Source organism: Castor canadensis, chromosome 3 (assembly GCF_047511655.1).
Source record: "Castor canadensis chromosome 3, mCasCan1.hap1v2, whole genome shotgun sequence".
NCBI lineage: Eukaryota > Metazoa > Chordata > Mammalia > Rodentia > Castoridae > Castor > Castor canadensis.
The window spans coordinates 165431577-165445099 of NC_133388.1; the positions used below are offsets into that span (position 1 = coordinate 165431577).

General features: G+C 35.2%; 1 protein-coding gene across 8 annotated transcripts in view; it reads left to right on the forward strand.

Annotated features, from left to right (window-relative positions):
* The window catches only part of Zfpm2 (zinc finger protein, FOG family member 2), a 423670-nt gene that overhangs the window by 109650 nt on the left and 300497 nt on the right, over positions 1-13523 (forward strand). For 5 of the 8 annotated variants that reach the window (XM_074069028.1, XM_074069029.1, XM_074069030.1 and 2 more), the window contains one exon: positions 2840-2941. In XM_074069028.1, coding sequence (XP_073925129.1) covers positions 2840-2941 — 102 coding nt within the window. Of the gene's footprint in view, positions 1-328; positions 482-2839; positions 2942-13523 lie in introns of all 8 variants that reach the window. The other 3 variants (XM_074069031.1, XM_074069032.1, XM_074069035.1) reach the window with 2 other exon arrangements.

The window sequence follows — 13523 nt, forward strand, 5'->3', positions numbered from 1 at the left end:
TAGAAAAATACAGGAAGTTTTACTCCTTTGTGTGAACAGAAGGATGATGCAGCTAATATCTGAATATAAAAACTTAACCTGTAAATTAAGTGGATCTGCTGAAATTCTACCCTGTTCTCTGAACCTCTGGATATATGATTTCTAACATCATGGCCTCATGCTTGCTTATTAATGGGTTTCTCTGGAATTATTTTTCAGATGTTCATAGTTCTCTCTTCAACTGTGGGAGGACGGGAAGAAAAGAGAAAGAATGTTTGGCAAAAAATGCTGGACTGGCAGTTAGGAGAGTTAAATTTAACTTCTAATTTTGTACAAAATGCTGTTTTAGGTGGCCTGTGTGATGCCTCTCTATGCTTGTCCATAGTCCTACTGTTCTGCTTACCAAGGAAAGAAGAATCCATAAACTGCTTCAATCTGTTATTGTTTAGATGAATGGGAAACACTTACTACTGGAGCCTGAGAAGATTATACAGAAACTAGTGTTAGTCACCTTTCTGTTATGGTAACAAAATACTTGATATAGTCATTTTAAAAAGAGGAAATATTTATTTTGGCTCATAGTTTTGGGAGTTCCAGTACATGGTTGGTTTGTTGCACAAGCAACAAAAGGGCCTATGGTGAGGCAGCACATCATGATAGGAACTCATGGACAAAAAGTCCAGGAAGATCCTGAGATCCTAACATTGCCTTAAAGTGCATGCCTCCAATGAGCAGAAAACCCCATATCTTCAAGTTTCCACCACCTCCAATAGAACCACAGGCTGGGGAACAGACCTTTAACATGTGGGCCTCTGGGGGACACTTATCCAAACCATAGCACTGGTATTGTAGCTATAAGACCATGAATAAGTTACTGACCCCATGTATGCATTGGTTTCCTAAACATCAAATTGATCTAACTGGGCAGGTGCTCAAATCCCTGTGTTTCAGGATTCATAAGAAATGAGAAAAGTACTTGAAAGGAATGGATGCTCCTTTACAAACTATAGGTTGTATTCTCTATTTTTCACTGTTGGGGAGAGCACAGTTCCCTTTGTGTACTCCCTGGCATTGTGAAGAGAAGTGAAACTCCACTCAGTCTATATGAATGCAACCCTAAGATCAGTCGCATAAGAGTCCAGTTTGACTCTAGTTCCAATGAAAAATAAAGTTGTGGAAAGGTCAGGTATCCTTGATGATTGTCAAGAAGATTAAGGTACTATATGGATATTTTATGAAATAGTATTGAATCTATTATGAGAAAGTTTACAATTCTTATGTTCTATGCATGTCAGTGAAAACAAATCTCTACTTCATGTTACCATTACTTAACTAGTACTTCTTTGTTTTCTTTTCTAATGCAAGCCAATCAGACCAGTTATTTAGGGTCTAAACAGTCATAGTAACTGGAATTTGATTATGTTATCTATAAGTTTATTAATTCTGTCATCACAATTCACTTCTATTTTGGCATATGATACTGATAACCATATATAGCAGTGATAAATTTTGTTTTTTAAATAAGTTTCATTTTTACTTAAATTTTTAAAAGTAAGTTATAATGTAAAAAGTGAATCAATTTAAAGAAAGTTGTGCACAAAATATTGCAGAGTGGTGATTGTTCCCAAATCATGAAAATAGTATGAGGTTTGGGACAAAATGAAGTGTGTCAGTAAGGGTATGATCAACTGGGTTTAACTACAGGGAGTTTAGTGAAGAGACAAGGTACAAGCTGTGGGTGGAGCTAAGGGAACCAATAAGAGATAGAAAGTGTCCAAGGGCTTACAGCAGTAGGAAGCTGTTAGCACATCTGGTTTGAAGAGGCACAGGAAGGAATGCTAATTCAAGATCTTGGAAGAAGCATGAAGAAGCCATCAAACAACATTTTGAAATCTGCAGTGCAGCCACAGCAGGACACCATCAAGGATTAAAAGATTTTTGAGAGACAAGCACCTGACTTTTCTCTCTTCCTGCCCTCTGTTCCTCTGATCTGCCATTAGTGCCTCCATTGGATGAACTCAACCCAAAATCAAAAGAGAGCAGAGCCCATTGATGGAACCCATAAAAGTCAGAATGCATAGGGCACAAAACAGGGTGGAGAGAGAGGAAAGTCCAGTGAGTCCAGTAGGAAGAGAAGCATTCAGCTCATGGGAGACACTAAGACTCTCTACCCTCACTAGCATTATGATTCTGGTTATACCTGTCTGCTTATTTCATGGCATTAGTTCAACACTCATGAATATGCAGGGTGATATTCAAAGGATTTAAGAACTGAAATATCCAGTGATCTCACCAGACAGAGAAGATGCCATGAGCCTCCTGATGACCTGACTTTTTAATCTTAGTTTCTAGATTGGGAGAAGTAGGAGGAAGTCCAGTACAGAGGGATATAACTTCAAGTTTTAGCAAGCATAAAGCTAAGGAAGAATAAAAAGCTTCCAAATATCTTAAATGCAACCAGAACCAGAAATATGTCTCACCCTGAAATATTTTTCTGTTTCCTGCCTGTATAAAAAATTTATAATTTGGAAACAAATAATTGAGGTTTTCTGTATTCAAAGTAGTAGAAAAATTATGCATTGCTCTTTGGTTTTCTTATGTATAGTATTAACCCCAAATGAAAATGTGTATGGAAATGTTCTTTATTGTTTATAGTACTTTATTTATTGATTGATAGCTAATGATGGTTTTCCTTAGTGATAAGTCGCAATAGTTACCAAAATAATTAGTCATGGTCATTTCAGTATAAGGACAATATATGTTATAATTAGACATGATAAGAACATCTCTATACAAGGATGTGAATGTCAAATGGACGACTTTGATCATTTCTCTTTTTCTTTATGTTGGTGTTTTTCAGGAGATGATGAAGGAATCCAGGAAACAGCAGAATCAGATGGGGACACACAATCAGAAAAACCAGGACCACCTGGAGTTGAGACAGATGACTGGGATGGACCAGGTAGGACAGGAAAATGTAATATTCAACCATATTTTGCTTTTGTTAGGAATTCACATTTTTTTCTCCTTCAACTTTATTTACCTTACAAAGCCCTTACCATCTCTGAACTCTGATATGGAAAAAAGAAAAAAAACAACCATTTTTGTGGATGCTGATTTCACTGGAGTTTGAATAAACATCATTATCTAAAGATTTTTATTTTTTGTTAAATAAACTTAAAAACCATTGTGTCACATCTACTTGAAGTCTCCTTTGTTTTGTTCTTTCATACTCACATAAAATGAGTCAATTCTGCATGAGTGTTCTTTCATTGGAGAACCTTCAAGCTGCATCCAAATTCAATTCAAACACAATTTGAAAACTTACAAGTAAGTCAGAAGCAATAAAACTTCAAAGACCTTTCCTTTGCAGTTCAGTGATGTAGCAAGACATAGATTGGACCTCAACATGTTTTTATAAATTTAGAAAATATCCAAAGATGCCCACCTTCGTTCAAGGTTTTGGCAACATTTTCATTTATATGAATCAAATTAAATTTGTATTTAAAGAACCTGCCATTTAATCATTTCAGGAAATGATTAAATTAATTGAAATCCCAATATAACTTTGCATACATATGTAATGCTTATAAAAACTCTGTAGGAAATAACCTTTATAATTTTTGCTAAGTAATTTACAATTGATGGCATGTTTATAAATGGAAACCATTACGTCTTAAGGTTTGAGGATCTAAGTGAGTTTTGAAATAGTTTTAGCTATAATTTTCAAGACAGTAACATTTTTCATTAAGAAAGATCCCTATATTTCAATCACATTTTCACCCTTGCATGACTTTGCAAATTGCTGTCTGCTGTGCATGAAGAAGAGAGAAACTCCAGTGGTAATTTTCTGAAACCAGCAGCTGGAAAATATAATGCAAACAAAAATGAAGATACAGTGTATCAGATTATTATGATGTCATTTCTAATGTTATTCATGATGCACACAAATGTTTGTATTCTGCACACTATATAGCATAATGCCATACAAGATTTTGGATCCAATTGTATTATGTTTAAAATACTATAATACTATATTTTAAGAGTTTGTAAGAAAATGCAGACCTCTGACATTTTTACCTTATTGCATAATACTTCTGAATTCTCAATATAGGGAAGAACTCCACTGATTAAGAAAAAAAAAAAGAAAAAAAGATTTTTGGAAAAATCTTAGTTCTTCTATGGGGGGGTAACATATAACTTTAAAAGAGTACATAGATTTTGTTATTTATAGCTCTTATGGAATTAGATACACATATCTTTAGAAAAGATTTTACTTTTAAAATTAGATTAGATAGCCCTTCAGATACATTGCTTGCAAAGTGCTGCATTTTGTCTTGCTCTCATTGTTGGGCAAATTTATGAGGGCAGGTTTTCCTCTTTTTTATTTAGAACTAACAGTTTTCCCACAGTGATGTGGGAGTAACAAATTTTTTTTGGGGGGGGTGTGGTATGATGAACTGCTAAACCTTTTTCAGGAAGCTTCTCCAGAAATGAAGTCACATTATTGGCTAAAAGAAAAAAGTGTGTGGTGGGGGAGGGTAAGCAAGGTAAAGAATGATGCTGTCATTCAAAATGAGACTTTTCAATTTTCAGTTAAATTTAACTTATGTATTTGACTTAATGAAGTTTTAATTTAGTGAATTTGAAGTAAAAACTTACACCCTGTTCTGGCTTACATGTGAATATGTCAAAAATTTAAAAGGAAAATGTCAGTCTCTTGCATGTTTACAAGAAAAATTTCTCTTTGTGCATTATAAAAACCAATTACATATTTTTCTTCATAGGAATTTAGCAAAAGAAAGTTTCTATTATTTTTAAACCTCTTAAGTTAATGAGGTTAATTACTGACAAAAGAATTTCTCTTGGATATTTGTTAGTTTTCAAGGTAGGATAGTCATTGATTTCATTCAATCAGGAAATTCTGAAAAAGTGTGGAAAATTTCTTTATAATTTTGCTGCTACCTAAGCAATAATGTTACCATATTGGCACCCAAACTTTGTTATTTACAAACCAGCATTGACACTTTCTGCCTTATGAAAGGGAGAAAACTTCATCTTTTGGTGTCAGTTCCAAGCACAGTAGAAAATAGAAAACTGGCCTGGATTCCAGGGGTTTTGATACAGGCTCTGGATTTGTCACTCACTAGTTGGGAGATTTTTGACAAATAGCTTAATTTCTCTGTGCCTGCTTCTTCGTTTCAAAATATAGAAAATAATGTTAACAATTTTTATAAACAATTTTCACAAAATTGAATGCAATCATACATAAAATGTTGATGATCATTATTAACGCCTTGGATTGTTGAGTCTTGAAGCAGAACTTTTAAAACTTCTCAGAATTTTTATTGCCTAGTAGTATATTTGATGTCACAAGGAGTAAACTTTTATAGTACTAAGCATTTAGTTTATTTAATTTTTAGTTCAACTACAAATTATTGGTTTGGACATGAGGTAGTGAGCCAGGTCAGACTTCAAGGTCTCCTAATTTTAAGACCCTCCCACCAAGACCCAAAGGTCACCTAAGACTGACAGTTTTCTCTAAAAATAGAAACAGAAGCAGAGGATGAGGAAATTATCTAAAGAATTTGAAGCATAGAGCTGACATCTTTTAAGATGAATTGGGATTTATCTTATTTTTTAAGTGTTTGATTGAAGACAACTGCACAACCTTTCTTGATTGTTCAGTTGCAATAATGAATCAACCTCTATCTGAAGGGCACCAATTTTATCAAATGCAAATTCCTCAGTGTAGAAATGTTTTCCCTTATTTGTTATTCATTGAATAGGTGCATTCAGAAACCATAATTACTGACACCATTCTTAACTCTTATGATTAGTTGGAGTCTAAACAGTAAAAGAAAATTATCTTATGTTTGTAAACATTTCTGTGGTGAATTTCTTTAATGCTTGAATGCTTGTAAAACAACAGTTAACCATTCTTTAAGTCACTATGAATCATTCTCAGTTTGAGTAGAAAGCTAGACATACACTAAACTAGCAGGGTTCAAGTCTCCAGAATAAAAGTCATTGCCTCATTATTTCAGTATTTCACATACCTAATTTCAAATTCCATTGTTCTTCCTTAGTTTTAAAAAATTACAACGACACTTCCCTGCTTGGAATCTAACTCATATAGTACTTGTTGATCATTACTTTGTCTTTTGATCTGTCTTCTCTACTTTTCTTTATCAGCCTCATAAGTTCTTCAGCTTGCCAGTCATTTAGTGTATTTTATTGTTAACGAATGTTCATTGTGCGTTTATCGTACAGATCGATGTGAAGAGTGCTAAGGAGAAGTGCAGAGGTATAGGATGATGCTGCCCATTGTCCTTCTTGACTCCATTCTCTCCTTTAATTTGTCACGTGTAGTGTTCAGATCACTGATGCAGTAATCGGATCTTAGTGCTGCCAGGAGAGAACAGGCTGCACTAAGGAAGAAAATGAGTACACATTTTCGAGACAGATCTGTGCTGCACTTACTGCTGATACATCTGGCCTTGTGACTTCTGGCATGTTAACCAGTCAAACCTGTTTCTTGATCTCCAAAATGGGAATAATAATGGCTACCTTTAAACATTGAAAGAGATGGTGTACACATGATACAGGCACTTAGAAGAGCACGGGACTTGCTCGATGTTGGTGGTGTTCCCTTACCCTAGGAACTCTGGATTCGCAGATTGACCAGTAGTTGGAGTGCTGATCTTATTTTGAAAGTAATGTCTACATCTCCAGCTTTCTCTCTCATAAGAGAATCTTTAGGACTACTTTCCATGGCCAGAGGTACCTAGTTGGGTACTTGGATTTAGGAGATACAGAACAAAGAGTTCAAGTAAATCCTTATAAATCCATCATCATCTTTATGAAATAAGCACCTTAAAAATTACATCTTAGTTACATCAACTCTAAGGATGCCAGTTCTCTGGATTACATTAAAACATGGTTACACTCTGCACTTGGGAATAGGGAATAAATTAGTTTCTCTCATATAATGTAGAATGGAGCTAGTTTTTTTACCATGATGGACAAATAAACACATGTCTCTAAATAATGTGCATTCATGCACACACACACAAATATAAATTTTGTGCAAGCAGTTACTTAGTTTCTTTGACATGAACTTTTCAAGATAAGTATATAATTTTATTTAAACATACCTTAATATTTGTGTATTAAGCCTTGAATCATTTCAATTAAATGAAGTAGAAAAATCAGAACGGGTATTGATAATGTGATGAATTAATGGAATATAATTAGGAATAATTTCATAAATTATGTATTATAAAGCATCAGAACTTTTCTATGTTGATTTCAGAGTCTGAGTATCCATCACAGGTAAATTGATGAGGGGTAGTTTGATGAGGGAAGAAAATTAAAAACATTTCCACTGTGTATGTCTTGGGCCTATCACATAAATTGTGTGACTCTGAGAAAGCTAATACTTCTCCAAGATCTTAGTGCTTATAAAATGGTGCAAATAATAGTAATTACATCATTGGTAAGATTTTACGCATATAAAGCACGTAGCTCAGGGCTTTACCAGTACTCAATAAATTGTTCCCAATATTACTTTTACTATCCTCTTGGCAACTGTGCCTTAGTAGCCAATACATTGGCTCCCAGAGGAGTCTTCATTAAACATTAGAACAGCGAATTAATTTTGCAAAATGATTTTGCTATGTAAAAACCACCATAAGGCTATGTTCACTATGTTCCATTCTACCTGATTTAATTCGGCTAAGTAATTTTAATGTAAATAAATGCAAGGGTAAACTTACTTGTGTGTACTTGTTGCACATGGACTAAATGTTGGTCAAGAAACCTATAAATAAGTTGCCTCTGGTAGTTGCTGTTCAGCGTTGTGGATGATGCATGCAGATGTTCGGGCTCCTTCTGCTTCGTGTCTGAAATTAAACTGGGAAGATGGGGAGTGTTTTGCATAAAGTGGAATGGGAGCTAGAAGACCACTTTAGCTCACACTTAATGATACAGTTTTTTCTCTCCCTCTTTACTAATCCAAAGAAGGGCTTGAAGATTACAGTTCTGATTTCGTTTCCTTTTTGATTAGGAAAATGTGGTAGATATAAGATCTGGGAAATGCCATTTGAAGTAAATTAACAGACACCTATGAAACATAGTTAACCATAGATAGAGTCTGACAGTAAGAAGAATATTGTGAGAAGCGGAGGAAATCGTAGAATGACTGTGTATTACTCTGACAGTGAATTGGTATTATCTCTGCTATCAGATAATGCAGTTATCATTAATTTTCACATTTGCATTTCAATCTTTGGAAGGAAATGACTCTTGCCGGATGAAGATAAGAGCTCTGTACCACTATAATGAACCATCATTTTATCCCAAGGCTTTGTGTCCATATGAAAATGAGGCAGGGAGGAGTATGTGTATGTCTGTGTGTGTGCGTGTGTATGTGCATGTCGGGAGGGCCAGAAAAATATTAGAACAAAGTGTCAAAATCACTAGACTTTTTGAGCCCTTTATGAAACAAGAGGGGGTAAAAATAAATCTTCTGTACTGTAGTTAAGTGGATATAGGATTAAAAGATGAAAGCTTCACTCTTTGTAGAACAGAATGCCCCATGAACATAGTCAAAAAGTTCCCTTGATCTTCCCTCACTCCAGTTTGCATCCTCATACAGAATTAGGACATGCATAAAGTTAACAAAAAATTGAATGGAAGGTAGGTTAGATCGCTATTTAGAAAGACACATAACTTCTTCAAGTCATAGATGAGTACATAAAACATACCATTTAATTATCATAATTTATACTTCTTTAGCTATAGAAGAATAGGAATTAGGATATTTAGATAATGACTTCTTTTAAAGTTTGCAAACACCTAATTTGTTTATACAAATTTAAATGAGAAATTCAAGTCAAAGGATAATGAATTCAGGATTAATTTTCTTTGGGCATTTCCTTGCAATGACCTTTTCCTCAAACACACTACTGGAGAATAATACAGTATCAATTTTATTACTATATCATAGCTCCCAAAATATATGACAACAAATTCTTTACAGCGCCCTGCTCTCTGCTCCCATGGTAAAATTCACTAATCAACTGCTTATTGTAGAAGTTCTCTTAAGTATGATTTTCATCCCCTCTCTAAAATTTACTGGTTGAGGCTGTTATGGGTTGAGTTCTGTGGCCCCCAAAATTAACATGTCAAAGGATTAACCTCCAGTAACTCAGAATGTGAGTCATTTGGAAATAGGGTTGTTGAAACTATGATTAAGTTGAAGTCATACTGGCATGAACTAATCTATTCTATGTCATTTTAAGAAGGGAATCTATAGGGATACACACACACAAGAAAACCATCAGGTGAAGATGAAGGCAGAAATGAGGTGATCCTTTTACAAGCTAGACGTTGACAAATATTGCCAGCGAACCACCAGAAGCTAAAAGAAAGGCATGGACCAACCTCTTCCTCATAACTTTGCTGACACCTTCATTCATCTCGGATGTCTGGTCTCCAAAACTGTGAGACAATACATTTCTGTCTTTTAAGTTTTGGGTACTTTATTATGGCTGTGCTAGCAAACTAATAGAGGTTCAGTTTTAGAAAAGAATCATGTGAGTAGTCACTTGTATATTTGCTAGTGATGCTTGTTGCAATTTTTATTTGACTTTAAATATTGTCTAAGCCACAAAATGTTTTTATATATAAATGTACATATATATGTGTATATATGTATATATTTATGTATAATTTCTATCAAAAATAGTTGAACCCTTTGAAAGACCTGATGAAGGAACATCACTAAAAATTTAAGTGCAGAGAAACAACTTTAAGGACTTGGGGAAAAAAAATCCTAAAAATGCTGAAAGAAACTGCACTTAGCTTTACTTTTATTCCTACTCCATTCTGATGAAACAAACTAGAAGTCCTTGATGGAGCATCTGAAGGTTGTTCATGCAAGTGGCACAACAATCCATGAAATAGTTCCAACAGAAGGATAGACAAAGACCAGTATCAAGGAAGACTAATGAGGTGTGGCCAAAGAAGATGAAGAAAATCAGAAGTAATGTAATCCTTTTTGAGAAGGATTGAGATTTAAAGACATTCCTTTAAATTTAGTGATGTGCAAGATTTTAACTAGGTTCAAATGAGAAGGAAAGGTAGGCACATGAAATCAACTATTGTAACAATTACTATGTTCTTGAGTATTTGAAGCCCACTGCAAATTCACTTATAAATAAAATTTACATATCCATGCAAGATACTGTACTTCTTCCCCAGACCCACACTGACATTATTTAATTTAGTTAATTCAAACATTTATTGAAGGATTCACAAAAAGCCTTCAAAAAAGATGACATAGACTTAAGATGACCTTCAAAAAGCTTTAAAAAAGACAGACAAATGAATGAGATAATTACAAGACAGGGCTATGGTTGCAGTGGTAGAGGCATGTACAGAGACAAGTGATAGCAGAGAGAGAGAGAGAGAAAGGACTGTCCTCGATTGCAGAAAGAGCAGGATGTCCACGGCCCAGGTTGCCTTATGAGTGAAAGGAAGGGCTGCTGAGGTTAGTGGTAAAACATGATGCTGGTAAGTTAACACAGCAATAATGATCTTTTCAAGTGATCCCAAAGACAGTGCTACATTCTCATTGGACCCACTTTCTGTTGTTATTGATAGACAGAAAATGTTTAGTTCTTTTTTTTCTTGCAAAACATATTTCCATACCATGTGTGGTAAACTTGCAGCCATTTTGCTTGCACAGAAGCCTCTGCTCTCCACAGACCTGTTCCCAGAAGGCAGTAGCACTGCTATCACTATCACTTCTGGCAAAATTCATGTGGACCATATTTTAGTTATACTTAATAGAAAAGTGAAAATCGCTGTATGTTTCCAATTTTTTTTATTTAATACATTGTCACATATAAGGAAGTAATGAACAAAACATATTTGGTGCTGAATGGAAGTTTTTATTTGGGTAAATACACAATGATCTTTTTTTTTTTTGTTTTCATGGCAAAATCTCTTGATACTAACACAGAGCAAAATACTCATTTCAACTGACTACCAGTGTTAAAAAGTTGCAAACCTTCCTGCCTGAATTTTTAACAAATTCTTTTGTTTTTCTCTCCATTATCTTTTTCATATTAGTCAAGATTATTACATTTGTGAACATTGTATCAATAGAGTGAAAAGATCAAATACACAAATACAGTCTGAGGAGAAAAACATGTTGTTTGTTGCAAAATTATATAGCTGAAAGCCAGATAATGTAAAAATGACTTAGAATCTAAGATTGACAGCACTTATTTTCAGTAGATATGATATGTAAATAATGCATTACTTAATCTTATCATCTTTTAGTTATATCTTTCATATAAAAACTATTAAAAGAAAAAGTAAGTCAAAAGGAAAAAGAGGAGAAAGCATTTTCTGTCTTCATAGTCTGCTTTTCAGTTCCTTCTACCCATTTTTTTCTTTAAAGTAGATGTTTCCTTAGAATATCACCATATTTCTCAGGCCAGGGCAATTTCATTACTCTGTAAATTGACTAAAAGGGGAACATTTAGTATGTGAACAATAATTACAGTAATGTGATTAAACCAACAGTTGCTTAATAAGGTAATAAATGAAATAAATATTTTAAAAATTATGCCCACCATTTCTAATACTGTAACAGAACAGAACAAATCTTAAACCTGCTTTCTTGTAATGAAAGAAGTTAATTCAGTGGCTTTTTTTAATTAGAAAATATAAAGCAAATAGAAACCAGGTTCTCTCACATTGGTTGTGGGGGCCCATTGTTAGACTGTGATGAATACTCCCTGTCTTGGGGATCTCAGAGATCTGGAAGTGAGAGCCCTAGGGGCTTTCTTTGTGGCAGTCAACCAGACTTCACTGCTTCTTCTTCAGATTAGGGTGTGTATTAATCTGCTCAGTGGCCAAAACACAATCCCTCAAATGGGGTGGCTTAAACAACAAAAATTTATTTCCTCATGTACTGGAGGGTGCATGTTCAAGATCAAGGTGTCAGCATTGTTTGTCTGCAGGTAAGGCCTCTCTTGTGGGCTTGCAGAACAGCTGTCTTCATGTTGTCTTCTACTGGCGTTTTTTTCTGTGTGCATAGACTCCTGGTATATTTTCTTCTTCTCATAAAGGCATCAGTTCTGTTAGATTTATTGCCTCCTTTAAGGTTACATACCCAAATACAGTCACATTGAGGATTAAGGCTTCAACAAATGAATAGTGAGGGAACAAACTCAGTCTCTAATTGGACTGGGTGGGCTGTGTGACTGTAATCAAAGTCTGCTGTCAAGGAAAGAACAGTAAGGGAAGATTTCAGGAAGGCAGTCAAAACCAGGACTCAACAGTAGGATCTTGTGTTTTGGGGAGAGAGGGGTTTTAGCGTGAATCTAGAACTTCTCTTGGGCCAATTAACATGCCATGGATCAGAATGGCTGATCTGAGGTTTATGAATTAAGTGGATCCCTGAAGCCCAAGTAGGCCACCATGACAGGTTGTCCAGGAGCTGTTGGTGTATCACCCCTTTGGAAAGAAGAGTACACTGTCCTGTGCAAGAAAGATACCCAGTAGTGATGTCAAAGCACAGAGAGAAAAGCAGGGACTCCAGGGGCCTCGCTGCTCTGCTTGGGATTTTTGAAGTGGGGATGACTCTCAGCACTTCTTGGAGAATTTGGGGTATATAAAAGTCTTAACAGGGAGAGGCTTTACTTGAGGCAAAATTGGGGAATTTTACCCCAAGCTGATGAATAAGAGAATGTAAGTCATCAAAGAATATACAGGAGGCCAAGAGAAAGAAGGATCTATTCTGCCTTGGTAGGCAAGTTAGTTTGTATTAGTGAACATGGTAGAAAAAGAGGAGCGAGGAAGAGATTCCAGCATTCCAAGCAAAGCGGGGATAACCCACACAGAGTCTGAATAGAAGTGAATGGGGGTTAGGAGTGAGACAGGGACTCACACTGGATGACAGACAATGGATTATTGCAATAGTTTAGATCAGAATATGATGGAGATTTGCATGCAATGAAAACTGTCAGCATAATTAATAAGTATTCATGTTCATTGTGAAAGCCATTAAAAGTGGTAGAAGAGGAATAGTAACACACACACACCCCTTTGCCCTGATCCCTGTTCTTAAAGAAGTCACTTGAATGGCCCTTTTTTAGTTACTAAATATATAAGGAACGAGGAACCAGGATCTTCCAAACTGTTGTGGGGTATCTTTGTCACTTGTGATGACTGCTTGGGGATCTCAGAAGTTAAAGCAGGGTGGAGGTGAGAACCTATCTGCATATGTAAATCTGTGTGTGTGTGTGTGTGTGACAGAGAGAGAGAGAGAGAGAGAGAGAGACATGCATATGTGTATTTTTTCTCTTCCTCTGAACAAAGTAAATGCAAGATTCCTTATGATTATATGAACAAAATGAAACTTTCTTCATTTTTAAGGGAAAAAGTTTTTCCATTTTATAAAAATCTATCTTAACTCTTTTTGCATTACATTTAACATTTATAATAACCTTTTAATTTAAAAAATA